The sequence below is a fragment of the Dioscorea cayenensis genome, chromosome 6 (assembly GCF_009730915.1).
Source record: "Dioscorea cayenensis subsp. rotundata cultivar TDr96_F1 chromosome 6, TDr96_F1_v2_PseudoChromosome.rev07_lg8_w22 25.fasta, whole genome shotgun sequence".
Taxonomy (NCBI): domain Eukaryota; kingdom Viridiplantae; phylum Streptophyta; class Magnoliopsida; order Dioscoreales; family Dioscoreaceae; genus Dioscorea; species Dioscorea cayenensis.
The window spans coordinates 2,143,038-2,161,275 of record NC_052476.1 but is presented as its reverse complement, the minus strand read 5'-3'; the positions used below and the strand labels follow the sequence as shown (position 1 = coordinate 2,161,275).

Below are 18,238 nucleotides of genomic sequence, written 5' to 3'. Positions count from 1 at the left end.
TTTGAATTTGCCCTTTTCAGTGTTTGTCTCTTATTTTTCATTATTTGTTGCCATTGTTGCGGATGTCTACGTCCGTTTATTATATATATATATATATAACTCATATATAACTCTAGAGGGACTTATATATATGTATTTCTACATATATCTATAGAATGTTGGCAAAGCTTGTGGAGCAACATGGCTTAAGAAAATGGTCACATATTGCAAAGAAGTTGCATGGAAGAGTAGGAAAGCAATGCCGAGAAAGATGGCACAACCATTTGAGACCCAACATTAAGGTTTTCCTTTCGCTCCCTATTTCTCTTCTTTTTCACTTCTCTTAACATTATAATTAACATCATGCATTATAAATATTTAACTCTAAAACATACATATATATATACAAGATAAGATACTAACATGTGTAACAATAGAAAGATACATGGAGTGAAGAGGAAGACAAGACTTTGATTCAGATCCATAGAGAAGTAGGAAACAAGTGGGCAGAGATTGCGAAGAAACTCCCCGGGAGGACGGAAAACTCGATCAAGAACCACTGGAATGCCACGAAACGCCGGCTTCTCTCTCGAAGACGGCTTCGAAGTTCTCGACACCAAAAATCCAATTCTCTCCTCGAGAACTACATAAAGAGTTTGAATCTCCAAATAACACCTACGAGACGTAGGAAAAATACACATAATAGTGACAATAGTAATCCAATGAAGCCAACACAAAGCTTGAAAGATGAACATGAAGTGCAACATGAGGTATGGAATTATGAAGATGAATGCTTTGTTCCTAATTGTGAGTTTGGTGATTTATCTGAGCTTCTTTTCGATGAATCTTCACCGGCATTGATGTCGGAGAACTATAGATGTGAAGAAGAGGAAGATGTAGGGTTTTTGTTCGACAAGTTAGGGTTTGGAGATGGTGAAGAGAATGAAGGGCTTGATATGGAAGTTGTGGAGGAAATGGAGGGTTGGGATGAAATGCAAAGAGGATTCATGGATGAGAGTGAGATGAAGCATGAGATGGACTTGGTGGAGATGATCACAAGTCAAACACAGTGAGAAGAAGTTCCTTGCATGAACAACTACGTGAATAACATGCATGAATATGAAAATTTTATAATTTTACGACCATTTTTTTTTTTTTTTAATTTTGGGATGAACACAACCAAGACTTTGATATGAAGATATAAAGAGATGTTATAATAATTAAGATTAATGGTAATAAATGAGAATGCTTGTTTGTTTTAATTGATTTTCATATGTATTTATATATGTGTGTGATTTATTAATTTTAAATATAACTATTATGTCACGTTTGACTTTTTCTGGGCTTTATATATTGATCGTTCTCTACTTTTGTGGCCCAAATCCTGATTTTAAACTTGGTGGCCCAATTCCATTCGTTCACAATAATTTTTTTTGGTTACTTTAATATTATTATTCTACGTGCTTATTCTTACAAGTTTATTTGCTTATAACTCAGAGAATTTGTTAACTTGGCAAAATGTATTTGACCATAATTATCTAAACTAATTAATTAGATAAATTTATAAAGTATATCGAAAAAAACTTTGATTTTATTAAATAGAGGGTCGTCATAAAATCTTTTATTTTAAAAATTATGTTAATATTATTTACACTGTCTTCATTTGTTCTCATTCCTCTGTTTCTCTCAGAATCATATAACCCCAATTGTTTCCTCTTTAATTTTAATATATTATCATTTATCTTTTTTTAAATATATACATTGGTTTTCGTAATTCACAAGCATTTATTTTTATTGAATTTGAAAACTCCCTCAAAGTAATATTTTCTAATTAATAAATTGAAAATTAAGTTTATTAATGATCATATTAATAGCTAATATGCCTCTATATCAGTTAGAGGAGCCAAGAACAAACATAACTAATGATCATATATATTATTATTATTATTATTATTATTATTGCTTGTTATCTTGGTGGGTTTTTTAAACAGTGATGGCCTGTATGTATGATTTATTCATAAGTTAAAAAAACAAAAACAAAAACAAAAGAAATTAATAAATTGGAAGATAAGAATCTATGTTTATGGATGAAGCTTTAAAGGGTCCCCTCCATTAATTAGAGGGTTCACCTAACACTCTTGGGAGGAGTCCTAATCTAGTTCTAGGTGGAAGAATAATAAGAGTTCTTCAAGGAAAAGCAAACAAAAAACAATGCAAAAGGAAGAGAGAAAGTTTTCTACTTCTTGTTTATTTATTCTCCCTCCACACAATATTGTTTGATCCAATTATGAGACTCTCAACAAGTCATCATAACATTCTAAATTATACCAACAATTTATTCATCCTTATCTATTTTCTATATGTTAAGTTCTGTTTCTTCAATCAATGCTAAGCATAAATAAAAGCACTTTATTTTCTTATTACTTAAATTTTAAATATGCAAGTTTGAATTTTTCTTTTAAACCATCAATATTTTGGAGCAAGATATTAGGAGCCCTAAAATGAATAAACATTTTTAATTGTATTTTTTTATATCCATAATAAAAGATTTAAATTTAAACATGCTTTCTTAAATGAGCCAAATTTTTATCACTTAGATCAACACTGTTAATGAATTAAAATGATTAAGTGGTCTAATTATTCACCACTCAGCTTAATTCTATTAATGAATTAAAAATTTATTATTACAAATCAGAAAGTATATATATTTGGCATCATATTTTTTCACCAAATAATTAACTTTAAATAAAAAAATAGAAAGAAAAATAGACTTCTAAATAATTGAAAATTTGACCTAGGGACTTCTAAAGATAAGCGTCTCACCTAGCTATATCAATCATCAATGCTTTTTTGGGTGGGACTTATTGTTCTATGAAAGGGAAAATGTTTCAATGAAACAAGGAATGTATAGTTAGCTTTGCCTTTTAAATAAGAAAAGCATGCTTGCATGCATGGACTTAATCATGGATTCCCATTTGTCATTGTTTGAGAAAATATGTCTACCGTTCTTTTTCAAAATACAAAAAAAAAAAAAAGGCCAAAATCCAAAATAATAATATTGATAAATATTATATAATATTAAAGTGGTGTTAATGTCAACCTTTTGAAACATGAAGTAACAAACAAATTCCATGGCATTGATTTCATTGAATAGTCTCTATATATAATTGTACTTAAATATTATAAAGTGCATATCATTTTTCTTTTTAATTGTCTAGACTTTGTTTTCCACTGATATTAGCTTAATAGAGAATAAATTAACGATCTTATAAAGAAAACTAGTCTTATATAACACCAATAATGAAATACGTACACTAATCATAATGTACATACCATTTCAAGTTTTAAGCATATTTTTGGTTTTTATAATTAACTTTGATGCTCAATTTTTTTATTATATTTTTTTAAAGATTCAAAACTGTATTGTATCATTTAGTTAATTCATTTTTTTCTTATATTTTAAAAATATCCAATATAAATCAATTAAACATTATCAACAACTCATTATTATTATTATTTTATTTATTTTAAAATTAAAAATAATTTATAAAAAATTAACATGATAAAAATCTTATAATTTAGCAGCCTACATCACCCTTCACTTCTATTATAAATTTCGTATTGAACATTTTAAAAATATATGTATTAAAATAAATAAAATAAGACTAAAAAAATGAACATTGAAATAAAATACAAAGATCAAAACCACTTAAAAATAAATACTATATTACATATTGAAAACCATGATTGGCTAATTTACATAATTTTATTCAAACCTCATAACCACTCTGTTATTCTCTTCTCAAAAACATTAAAGATAGCCACCCATGCACAAGGACATATAATTGGGGTATTCCAATAAATAAAATAATAATGGGGTTATCTTGCCATCCTTCTCAAGGTTTGTAGGGTTTTGCTATCACAATGAATATGAGCTTATATATACCATAATGGAGCGCACATTATTGAAACCTAAACTTGAAAACAATTGAAATCAAGTGCAAATCTTGGATGTCTTAATCCTTTTTTATGTCTTTGAAAAATTTCAAAAATTATTATTAAATACAATATTTTGATTTGCACCCGATTTATATAAATTTTTAAATTAAATATAAAGTTTAATAGTATTTAAAACTTCAATAAATATATGCATGTGAAAAATATAATTGGATTCAAACAAACACACAACTTAGATGGATTTTTATGAACATAAAAATCGTAAGTTTATAGTTAAAATGCAAGGTTGATTTAATTGTCATGTATGAATGTGCATTTCATTTTATGGACAAAGATTTATATAAAAATAAAAAAATAAAAAAAGTTCATAGAATTCCAAGTACATCATTGCAAATTTGCAATCAAACCATAAGACCTAACACAAATGTCCTTCAAAAAGGAATCAAAGTACTCCAAGGTTACGCATGACCTACTTAATTATAAGAATCCAAGTTATACCAACACTTTGAGTTCATTATTGAATGTGTCAGACTTATCTCCAACTCAAGTTGCATAAATATTGTTGCTCACATGCATTAATCTCCTTTATTTTATTTGTTATTTTTTATCATATATATATATATATATATATATATTTCACAAACATGCATGACAAGCCACCGGGCAATGATTGACGTATGGGAGGAAGTTAAGCACTACAACATCATCATAAGTAGGGGTGGCAAAACGGGTTAGCGGGTCGTGTTCGTGTCGGGTTGACCTGTGAATCTGACACGTTTAACCCTGACACGAACACGACACGATTATTAAACGGATAATTTTTTAGAACACGAACACGACACATCTAAAACCCGTGGCAACACGACACGACATGTTTAACACGTTTAAATCTTAAATAGGTCAATACGACCTGTTTATTTGTTTAAAACACGACACGTTTAACACGCCACACGACACGACACGACACGCGACACGAATTTTTAATCAAAACATTTTTTTAAAAATCCAAACTAACATTAAACATAAAATACTTAAACATCATATTTGCCATGAGAATAATTCAATTAATTTATCAAGTTTACTATCAGACACATTTAACTATTCATATTAAACGGGTTAACCGTGTCATATACATGTCAACCCGTTTATGACACGAACCTGCTTAATTTAGGCGTGTCATAAACGGGTCGACCCGTTTATGACACTAACCCGTTTAACCCAAACCCAAACCCTCCTAAGACCGTGTCGTGTCGTGTCGTGTAAACGTGTCGTGTCAAAAATTGCCACCCCTAATCATAAGTACGTGGTCAGAGTTTAAACCAATCTACTCAATATGATGAACACCATATGTGATAGACTCGTTGTTAATAGATTAAATGGACTTATTTTCAAATATTTTATTTATAATATTTTGATATATATTTTTTGGATGTAAAAACAAATGAAATTGAAAGGATAAAAAAAACAAACATTAGGGCATTCAACCCAAATAATTTATAAAATTTTAGCTAATAAAAGTAATTACAATTAATGCAATCTAGATCTAATTAATGTTACTATTTTTCCATAGCAAGTAATTTCATTTTGTAGGAAAATGTGGAATAACTAAGCCAACCAAACATGGCAAATAAAAAACATTTTAAAAAGAGGTAAAGAAAAGGAAAACAATATATACTCAAGATTTACATATAAAATGAAGAGAAACCAAAACAATGAAAAGAAATATAATTTCTTGTGTTTGGAGGGATAGAGAGATAGGCTTAAAATAATCATTAAAAAGTGAAAAGAAATAAAACACTAAGTGCACACTTTATTTACTTTGTTAACATATAAATTAATATTTTAATATGCTAAAGGAGAAAAAGACACTAAGAAACCCCAACAACTACCATCCCGTTATGCCAACACAATATACACACAAGTAAGCTCTTGTAAAACCCTCTTTGATAATTTTAAATTTTTAATTGACTTGAGATCCTTGTACATTTGGGGATAACTTTAAAACCTCTCTTTTTTCAAAAGAATTTTTGAGAAAGATGGGGACAAATAAATACCTAGAAAAACAAACACCATCAACCATATCATTTTCTAAAATTTGAATTCTAAGGAAGAAGAACATTGTAATAAACAAAAGCTTTGTCTTCCTTGTTACATGAGAAGAGAGGGAAAGTGTTTGCTCAGAAAACCTAGTGTTATAAAAGTTTGCCATATGGGGAAGTTATCAATGTTCTTGCAAAATGTTATTGCCACATAGAAGAGAAGAAGGGTAAATTCCCTTATGTTTTTCATTTAAAATTATTAAATAATAATCTTTTATTTAATATGTATATATTATTATTTTTGTTTACCATTGACCCCCTTAGTTTTTTGTTTTATAAAATATTTTATAATTATGTTAAAAACATAAAGACATTTTGGGGATATCATCTTTGTAACAACGAGGAAAGGAATTTTTTAAATAACAAAGATATAAAAGTAAAGGGTTTAAAAGGTATTCATGGTTTTAAAAAGTCTTAGGATTAATAGCAAAATAAAAATCTTTGAGATATAAGTAATTGTTAAATTATCCCTAAATTTGAATATGTAAAAGTTTTGGCCCCCACATAATAATATATATATTGAGAAAAGTATTTTTATTGTGTATTTGTTGAAACAACTATTTATTGCTTTCAAAATATAAAAACTTAAAAATTAAATGACAAAAAGTCACTCACAATATTGGTTGGAATGAACTTGATGTTTGTGAGCAACATCAACTCTTCGACTTAATTGATGGGAATAATATCATTGACGATATTGTTGATGCATGAGTGCTAATTTTCTTAGATCAATTATCGTCTGACACAAAGCTAAAATCGCTTTCATTATGAAATGCTACAAAGTTGATTTAATGTCTACATTTACTATAATAGCAACTTTGAAAAAAAGTAAGTCCAAAATGTCACTATAAAAGTTAGGGACTTTTTGATTGGTACATAATTTTTTTTTGATAAAAAATAGATAAACCACATGCATTAAGAGGAAATAACAGAACAAGTTGCAACAAAAGAGTACTCAGGCCTACAAAATTTGTACATAAATGTCCAAAAACTTCTAAATCATATTTTTTTTTATTGTATATTCACCCTATAAAAGATTTTATTTAAATGTACACTCTTACAAATTCTTTTATAACCTAGAAGATAGTCAAATTCAACTTTTAATTAGAACACATGAAGTTGAAATTTAGGAGCAAGTGGGACCGATAACATGAAAAAGACCCTAGTCTTTGCAAGAGGTCTTTCCTAGGGCATCCCATGAAGATATTTTAAAAATTACATGCTAATTCCTTTTTAAAGTTTTATTTAATTGTCATTCAATAAACTTTTGTCGTTTTGGTTTAGATTAAAATTAACTCAACTTTTGTTTGCAAAAAAAACGCCTCTTGTAAAAATATATTATTTAATATAAAAATACCTTTTATTTCTGATTTAAAATTTTAATATTTTTTACTAAAATCAATTATATTACTTACTAATCTTAACAAAAAAAATCATAATTTATTTATTAAATTAATTATTGTTTAAGGTCAATGGGTGGCAACTAAAAACCTCTTTTTAAAAATAAAAAAATTATAGTCTTCATAGCTTGCAAGCACTTTGAAGTGGATTAGCTTCATTTCCACTCTTAATAAACATCATTGCTCCAAGCATACTATTCAAATCATTATTCTTATCAATCTAATCAATAAAGTTTAGCCTTAATTAGCATACCAAATTGTTGATGTAGATGGAGACCCTTGTGCCAATCAATCATCCCTCACTTATAATTATTCCTACTATTCCTTTTTTTTATTATTTTTATTGCATTATCGATAATAATATTAACGACTTCATATCATTACACTCCCTCTTACATTATTTATATGTTCTTTTTAAAAAGTTTTCCTTGATTTTTTTATGTCTGTTTAAAAATTTTATGAATTATTAAATAAAGTTTTTATTTTTATGCCTTGATATACTCCTCTATTCTCTAACACTTTTTTTTTAAAACTAAAAACATTATGTCAAGAGAGAAATTAAAGATAAAAATAAATAATAATTAAAATTAATGAAACGTTTTTAAATTGGAGTAGTTTTGAGAATTTAATACATATTTTTTATAAATTCAATATAATAACTAATTTTAACTAATTTTTTAATAGACAGTTAAAATAAACATATAAATACATTCAGACGTACTATAACTTACCCTTAGTCATTCAAAGTCTAAGTTAATAGTAATGCATGGATTTGTATTAAATAAATTAATTATTCCAATAAATCTGGGAGATCTCGTACGATTGTACCCCCTACACCTTGCCCTTGAGATATATGATAGATGTATATATAGATGTGTTATAATATCGAGTCATCTCTGCAAAGACGAATGATCTTATCGCATAAAAAGCAGCTCGATCGTCAATCGACTCCCACGAAGCGACACCCTTGAAAGCCTCATTGTATATTAACATTTAAGTTTTTTAAATATGAGTGCTATAAAAAAAAAACTCAACTCCCTCTAAAATACCATGACACACAACTAATATATATTTTTTCAAAAAAACAATTAATTACTCATAATTTATTTATAATTGTAAATTTTAAACTAGTTATTAATTTTATATCATTTAACTCACATGTCAATGTCTTTGAAAGATACTAACATGAATCTATCATATGTGTAAAGTTATAAAAATTTAATTTTTTTTAGATGAATTAATTTAGAGATGATATTGCAACGCAAGCCTCTTGAAGACAAAAATATCAATATGGCCAACAATCATTTAGTCTATTGACATCAAGTCTCTTACATAAGTTGTTCATCTCGAGTGTCGAAAATGACTCCCAGAGTTCAATCCCCATCTCGCACGAAATGAGGGACGCGGTTCGATGAGCTGAACGCCTCCCTCAGCGTATGGTCTCGAGCTTCCGGGCATTTTGTCACCTTTTTCTATATATATATATTAACAGAGTACTTGTGATTTTTGTAAAAATCACATCTCATCCAACCTTTATTTGTAGTAGTCACCAAAGATGTTTCACTTTCTTCCTCAGTTTGTGAAGACCTCGGACTTCAGAGGATGAACCTCAACTTCATGGTTATTTTCTTTCTGACAGTGGTTGGTTTCACCTCCGGTAACTATTACCTGTCTCTTATTTTTATCTTTTTAGTTATCTTTTTGTTTGTTTATTTATTCGTGTTTATTTGGTTTACTTGTATGGCTCTTATTTGTTCATTATTAGATTTACCATTTTATTAAAAAAAAAAAATCTCATCCAACATTTTATTATTATTTATTTATCTTATCATATTTATTTAATTTCAAAAGAAAATCCACCCTTTACATAAAGTTTCTGAAAAATTTTTTCCAGCATTTAACCCCAATAAATTTTAAGCCATAACCATTAAATAATAGCCCGTACTTGTTACAAAAAAAACAAAAGGCTTTCATATAATTTATTTTTATATTTATATTTTTCTTGTAATAATAAATAAATAACAAAAATATAAAAAGAAATCCCCAAGATTTTCAAAAACCCAAGGTACATTGAAATCCTTATCCATCCGTACAATCATCACATAAAAAAAATCTATTGCACAGTACTCAAAACAACCCCAGCTTTCACCTTTTTTTTTTAATTTTATTTTTTAATAAATCCACATTAATAAAAAGACAGAAAAAAAATAAAAATAAAAATAAAAGCGTAGCCAAGAAAAGCCATTTGAAAACATTAATTAAAAGACACTCCGAAACTGAGTCCCATACCATCAGCCCATGTTTTACATTCACTCACATTTAATACCTTCTTAATATATATTAATATACAAAATATCAAACCAAAAAAAACAAAAATAATCCAAAAAACACAACTATTTCATAAGAAAACTTGTACAACAAGTTACAAAAATAACCAGCATTTTTACACACATTTATAATATTTATTTATTTATAATTAGGGTTGATAATTATTATTAAACGAGAGTGGCGCACTGAGAAGTAGAAGGGTCCCACATGGAAGGAAGAAGGTACTTACGACCATTGATGCCGTACGAGTTGAAGCTCGAACCGGTGGATCGGTCGACGAGAACCCGGCCGGGATAACCCGGATAAGCACCTGAACCGAAAACCCCAGGGCACGCCGTCACCGCCTCAAGAGGCGCCTCCGCCGGGCCCTGATAGAACCCAGATTGGAAAGGGTTTGTGACGGCGCCGGCGAGGACGGTGGCGAGGTTGATGATCATGCCGTCGATGCCGACATCGGCGTTGGGGGAATGAGAGGAGGGGTTTGGGGGCCGTAGATCGGTTGGTGGAATGGCCATGCGCACTGGCCGGGGCATTGATTGGAGGAATCACCGACCCAGAGGTAAGGGAATCGGACCGATCGGGGACGGTTTGGGTGGGTGGGGGCGGAGGAATGGGTGGCGCAGCGGGAGGAGCAAAAGCCCTCGACGGTGACGTCGGGGGAAGTGAGGATCGCGGTGATGGAGGAGCGGTGGGGAGTGCGGGAGGCGAGAGTGAGGAGATCGGAGGAGGAGAGGGATTTACCGAGAGAGAGACGATCGTCGATGAGCTGAGGGCCGAGGGAGAGGGAGATCGGGCGGCCGCGGTAGGAGCCGGTGGTGGACCACCAGGAGGAGACGGATGGGGAGGGGATAGAGGAAGAGGAGGAGAGGGAGAGGATGAAGTCGGAGATGGCGGCGCGGTGGGAGGCGGAGAAGGAGCCGTACCAAAGAAGGCGTACAGTGAGGTTGCCGGTGAGGAGAGGACCGTGGTGGTACTGGAGGACGAGAGGTTGCTGTTGGACCAGGATAAGCTTGCGAGCGGTTGTGGGTGTGGCTGCGGAGCAGTGGAAGAGGAGAGAGAGGAAGAGGAGGAGAAGAGGAGCCATTGGAGAAGAGAGAGTGAGATGGAGAAAAAGGAAGGGGTGGTGTTTATATAGATGGAGGAGATGGAGTGGTGGACACGTTACACATTGATGGTGTGCCACGTGGAATTTTATTTTATTTTATTATTTTTTGAAATTATGAATTTATGACTTGGGCAACGTTTTGCTGCTGGGATTTCTTTTCTTTTCTTTTTTATTTCTTGTTGGAATGAAGATATGCTATGAGCCTACGATGGGTTAATTTTTTTTATATATCACTGAAGTTTCTAAATGCTCATTGAAGTTTTTAATCCTTTCACTGGAGAGTCACCCGACTGATTAATGTTTTAACCCGTGAAAGAATTAAAAACTTGAGTGAGCATTTCGAAACAAATCAAACATCGGTGAGGAAAATAAAATTTGGCCAAACTTGAGTGATTTATAAAGAAAATTAACCGCCTATGATGCGTATTATTTATTGGTTTTTTTTAATTTTTGAAAATACTTTTATAACATTTAATTTGAGTTAAAATCTAGTAAAAATATTGATAAGAAACCGATCTACCCCACTAATAACTATTTATGTTTTTTATTGAAAAAAATCGAGTTTGAAACTTTTAAATTGCAATTTATTTTTTGGGAGTTTTATATGACGAATGGCCGAATGCTTCGTTCTCCCCTCTAACGTTGGATGGTTTAGAGTTTTATCTTTTTATAGATCAGTCAAGTCATTGTAACTGCTGAAAAAAAAATATATTGATAAAGTTTATAATAAAATCCATAAATTACATAATTAGTTTTAAGAATATATATATATATATATATGTTGTAATATTTATGGAATGGATGAAAACATAAAAGACAAATAATGGAAGAGACAAAAATACAAATTATAGAGATGAACAAAAGAACGAAAGAACAAAAGCATAATGCATAAAAAGTGGAGAGAGACGGCCAAAATAAGAAAAATACAAAAAAACATACACACAAAAACCTTGGGGAGAGAAAAGAGACTAGCTATGCCAAAGTGGTGTTAAATGAGTAGATGAATCAACCGTAGCCCGGGTACGTCAAGCTACCCCAACTATTTATTTTATTTATTTATTTATGAAAAAATTGATAAATCACACCAATAAGTGCATATCAGATGAATTTATACCTCAATTTATTGTACCCGTATTTTATATGAATTGATGTTTAAACTTATCTTTCGATAAAGACACAAACACCTTACATAAAAGATCCAATGTTTTCTTGATAAAGATACGAATTTTACAAAAAAAATTAAATATTTTTACGGCAATGGCATAAATAGATTATACAAAAATATCAGTGTCAATTCACGAAGGACACAAACACCCTACACAAAGAACCGTGTGTCAATAGATCAAGTAGTCATTGACATTCAAATTATTTATATTATTTAGAAAGTTATATAAATTAATTAGTGATTTACTTAATTTTCTCTTAAATGTATACATACAAACGGATAATGAATTTGTAAAAATATATATATATAGGAGGATAATGATGCCCCCCAAAAAAAAAATCTTATAACAGTGAGCATGGTAAGTAGTAGAGAGGTAGTAGGAGAAGTTAGGGTTCCAAATGTAGAAGAAGGACAAACAAGAAAGGTAGAGAAGTGAAATGATTGGGGTGTGTGAGTATGGATAGAGAAAGAAATGTGGGAGCAGTGTGGCACATCACTTTCTGAACACAGCTGGGTATGGGAAGACATTGATGCAGATGATGAGAAGAAAAAGAAATCATGGCAGGCTCAACCCATGACCAATTTTTGTGGGGCTCTTTTGTTGATGAGGATGTTACAAGCCTCTTTGGAGATTCACGCTCTCAAGTATCTGTAACTCTGGTTAGGGTTAGGGTTAGGGTTATAAATGAGTTGAAGCTAGTCCGGTTAGGGTTAGGGTTAGGGTTAGAGTTGTGAATGAGTTAAATTTTGTCAAGTTTGAGTTAGGTCAATTTTTTATATGGATACAAGTTATGTCATAATTAGGGCTAGGATTTGATATTCTTGATAACAATTTTTGTTTGAGTTAGGGTTAGGGTTTGCGAATAGGTTGGATTTAGTCTGATTTGAGCTTATAGGATTGTAAATGAGTTGAATTTATTCAACTTTGGGCTGGTTCAATTTTTTATATGGATACAAGTTATGTCATGATTAGGGCTAGGGTTTTATGTTAATAACAATTTTGTTTGTGTTTCGTTTAGGGTTTGCAAATAGGTTGGATTTAGTCTGGTTTGAGCAAGATTATAAGGTTGTAAATGAGTTGAATTTGGTCAATTTTTATATGGATACAAGTTACATCATGATTTGGGCTAAGATTTGATCTTGGTAATTATTTTGTCCGAGTTAATTAGGGTTAGGGTTTGTAAATAGGTTGGATTTAGTCTGGTTTGAGCAAGATTTTAGGGAGACGCAAATAAGTTGAATTTGGTCGATTTTGAGTTATTTTAAAGAGGGCGAACAATTGCGCCAAAAAAAAAATATCCAAAGAATATTTATATGTGGCGTAGACAAAATGATCAAGACACGCTAATTAATCTAACTTTTTTTTTATTTGTCTAATATCCACATTGAAATTCTAAATATACGTATATGAAAAACTTTACTAGAAATACCCTAAAATTAAGTCACTCTAAATTACACTTATTTACAGATCGTCAAGCCAAATTTACATATTTCCAAGAAGTTTTTTCTGACAATTTATTTTTTCAGTATTTTTGTCATAAAAACATCTGACGTTAATGAAAATGCCCCTCATCTTTTTAAGTGGAACACATAATATTAAACAGAAAGGTCATATTATGTTGTTACACGTAACCACACAATCCAAATGTCATATTATGTTGTTACACGTAACTACACAATCCAAATGTCATATTATGTTGTAAGTTAAAAATAAACTGACGAAGTGAGCTATTATGACTAAAAAATAAGTTGTCAGAAAAAAAAAAGTGACTGTCTGCAAAATCCAAATGTCATAAAGACTGTTTGAGAAATTTTGAAACTTTCAAAGACTTATAATTCATTTTACCAAAACTTGAACATATAAAAGAACCAACATGAAATCATTTCAAATCAGTTTGGTGTATCCAATTGAATCGAGTAAGTTAATAAATTTCAAGATACACTCGAGTATATTTAAAAGATAATATTTTTGTTATAAAAATTTTCCTTAAGTCAAACTTACATGAGACAGGAATTATCAAATAGGTCAAAAATAGAAATCCAATTGAACTAGATGACATTATCTCAGCCCGAACTAAATACATGAAGTAGAAATTAAATTTATTTGTTTCCATCCCATTGTTTTACATAATTATACAACTTTAGGGAAGGCTTTATCTATATCTCACCTAAAATATGGACCACCTATGCTTTGGAGTCCAACCATTTGTTTTTAGCATGATTTTTTTGAGATATATATGGACAAATTTAAGTTCAAAACTAGTTATAATAATGTCTTTATTGTCCACTTTCTCTGCCAAAGGTCTTACCATGTCTTCAAACAAAGACTAAATAGTAAAGACCATTTCTTCAAAAAAGCTTTAATTAGTTTTTGTCCCATGTATATTTCTTCATTTAAAAATGACAACTCATAACAAGGAAAACGAAATGAAAGAATCAAACATAATAATTGAATTAAATTAAAATACATGAATCATGATTGGTTGTAGGCCAAAACAATCACAATCAATGAATAATAAATATATCAAGTTGATTAAGTGTTATTAACTAATTAATTGAATGCATGGATGGCTTTGTTTCATGCACGTAGACATACATTTTGATATGGTTTAGCCGACATTGTGGTTCTAGTCCAAGTGAGCCCCTCAAACAATTAAAACTCAACACGTGTTAACATTATCTCTTCATTAATTATGATTATAACACTTAAACGCATGAAAGAGACGAGGTTGGTCAAAATGGATGGGCTACTAAGTTTGCAAAAGTGTGTGAATAGTTCCACACGTGTGGCTTTTTGTAAAGAATCCTCCATCATTTCATTTCATCGTTTTTAAAGTTTGTTTTAAAAAGACAGTGTAGAGTTACTCAGATTATAAAATACGCAAAAATAAATGAATAATTTTATATGTGTTAAACAAAGTTTAGAGTTCTTAGGGTTTCGCATTGATAGTCTAAGAGATCAAGGAGATAGTTGGTACTAGCATTAAAATTTTTTTTCTGCTTTCCTTGATGTTTATAATCCTAATTCGATTGCTAATAAAAATTTTGTTATATTAGATATGTTTTGCATGTTATCTTTCTTTTTTTTTTCTCGTATCTTCATCATAATTTGTATTTTATTTGTACCATTTTTAAATATTATTATGTATTTAAAAATGAATATAGTGTACCCAATTTGTTTTGCTAAACAAAAAGAATAGTTGGTTTTGAATGTGAATTAACATTTTGCTTATTTTTTATGTGAGATAGTTAACTATTGAGGGAAAATTAAACATAATATTTATATAAACTACTGTATGTAAATATGCGTGCGCACGCCAAAAAATTATGTTATTTATTCAAAACAAATCACCATATTATTTTTTTATTATTATAAAATTGTATTAAATATTTAATAATAAAATAAAACACTTCGTAAAATGGATTTGAAAGAAGAAAGTGCGGCACAAAATATTTAGGTAAGGTTAATCACGAAGTTTGCAATAAAAATTAAGTATTTTTTTCTTTAATTCTATTCTTTTCTTGTTTTACAAATCTAAGATATGAAATATATGATTATTTTATTTATTTTTTAGTCGAGGTGAAAATTAAATTTATTTTTATTTTGCCACATTTAATAAAAATATTATTTCACAAATAGGTTGGTCTATCTCTATATAGTGGTTTGAGTATCTTGCAAAAATCTAATTTAAAATCTGTTATTTTAATGAAATCAATTGATCAACGATTATAGGTGTAAACAATTTATGGAAAACTAGAATTCTATTCCATCACAATTGAGCCAAAAGCTCAAATTTGAATAACTTGAATAGCTAAACGTGTTAAGTCTATGTATCTTAATTGTTGGTTTGAGTGCTCACAAGCGGAATCGAGTAGTTGTATTTATTTATATATATAATATATATAATATTTTTGTTTTAAATTATTTTATATATATCTATATGGTTTAGTTCGCCCTCGAACTTGAGCACCTACATCTACACAAAAGTATTCATAATTAATTTGAGTATATCAACCTTTGTTGATTTTAATCAAATGAGTTTTACTTATTTGATATATGTACCAAATTTAAGCTAGAAAGATAAAACTTGATCCAATTCAAACAAAATATTAAGAATCGAGTTTTTCAATTATCGACGAAAATTTGTACAATTGAATTATACAAACGTTGATATCATCGGTTGGATTTTGATTCAACGCTTGATAAATAGTATTACTGTGCTTATGAATAATACACAATAAAAAGTGGGATGTACAGTAATTTGATCTCAACCGTTCAACCAATTTGTATACGAGTAAGTAAATAAATCTGGACTAATCAACCCAATTAATCCATCATTAACATTCACTGTAGCAGCGTAATGACTACGATCCGTCTACTGTGCTCACCATGTGGATGTTCGCAAAATGTCCGCAGATAATGAATTCTGATATATATATATATATATAAACTATTTATCGAATGTTTGTCCACGTTTTGTTATGTATTTCGGGATGACCAACTATTTACATATTCATTTTCAAATTTTCAGTACTATTATGCATTAAAAAATGTATGAAAGTTCGCACTTGCCAAATAGAATATTCTCACAGTGCATCATTGTGAATAATTTGACACGTGCGTGATACACGTGTGGCCCACAGGCGTAGACTTGAGTCAAGCCCAAGAAGACCAAAAACAAGAAACACGTGCCGTTGCCTTTCTTGAAGACGATGCGAAGTGGGATGCATCATCTCTTGTTTCATAACTTGTCTTTTGCTTAATAATATTATATTTTTGTGCATAATAAGTACTAATATTTAGTCATTGTTTTATGATAATATTTACATGTGGGTTTTGAAGTAACAAGAAAAAGGACCGACAAATATCCAGAAGATTCGAAAAATAATGATTAATATCTTATAAAATGGGGCAAAATTATTATTATTTTTAATTAATTATATAAGTGTAATAATTAGACGTTGGAATTTCAAATATTATATAATATGTATGTAATTTTCAAATATTATCATGATATATCTTTCAAATAATAATAAGAGGCAAGCGAAACAAGATTCCCGAAAGAGAAGATTATATATATATAGATAGATATATATTTAAAACAATTTTAAATTATTAATTAAAGTAAATTATCTTCTTTGTAATCTAACTATTCATGTACTTTGTATAACCCATCAAATTATCAAAAAAAATTAATTTGATCATTCAACTTGAAAATTATGATCAATTGACTCACTGCTATATATATTATTAACGGTAAGTTAATGTAACATACCACACCAAATATGTCAAATCAATACAGAGAAGTTGCTTGGCACACACATTTTATCATGTTTAACAAAAAGAGAAAAGTTCTAATATCGCATTTTAGCACATCAAAAGAAAAAAAAAGTGAATCTAGCGTGGACGTGACATCATTAACATGACAAAATGTTTGTCATGTAGCATCCCACACCAATATACTATTACCATAGTGAGCACTAATAATCCAATTAATCATAATTCTAGATTTGTGTGGCCAAATTAAATTTTTTTAATAATTTAGTGATTCATATAGGAATACATGAATAGTTTGGTGATAAAAAAAATAATTTATTAATTACTTCATGTAAAATGTTTATAGTTAGGCTAAATATCCATGGAAAATTGTTTTTCATTTCGATAGTAATGTCATTAGCACCTAATTTGCAATAAAAAGAGGCCACTTTAAAAACCTTATAATAATTATAAATCATTTTTAAAAATGATATTTGATATTGTCAAATAAAATAATCGTATCATTTTGATAACAATGACTTTATTATTATTGCAACCAATTTGTAATAACCAAATGAAATGGAAAACTGAGACCTTTTTGTACTAAAAGTAGTAATTAATATTACCCATAATAACAAAAGAAAAAGGCAGTACTGTACACCACCGTTATTTTATTTTATAATTAAACCAAAAAAATTATATATAATTAATTTTTTAAATATTTAATTACAAGATGAAAATAAAAAATATGCATTGAGTTTTTTTTGCACATACCAATACCGATTGAAATTATATCAGATATTCAATTTTTGATCTAGTTCAATTTAAATATAAAATATTTATTTAATTTTTTTAAAATAAAATATCAATTTTTTTAGTAACTTAACTACATATATAAATTAAAAATCCAAAAAAAAAAATATATATTAGATTGAGAATAAATAGCTC

At 29.5% G+C, this 18,238-nt stretch overlaps 1 protein-coding gene across 1 annotated transcript; it reads right to left on the bottom strand.

Moving 5' to 3' along the window:
* Positions 1-9,867: 9,867 nt before the first annotated feature.
* On the bottom strand, positions 9,868-10,883 carry LOC120262883 (protein EXORDIUM-like 2). Its single transcript, XM_039270792.1, is given in 2 exon segments — positions 9,868-10,229; positions 10,232-10,883. Coding segments are annotated over 2 exon segments (915 nt in total). The 5' UTR covers positions 10,848-10,883; the 3' UTR covers positions 9,868-9,930.
* Positions 10,884-18,238: the final 7,355 nt, after the last annotated feature.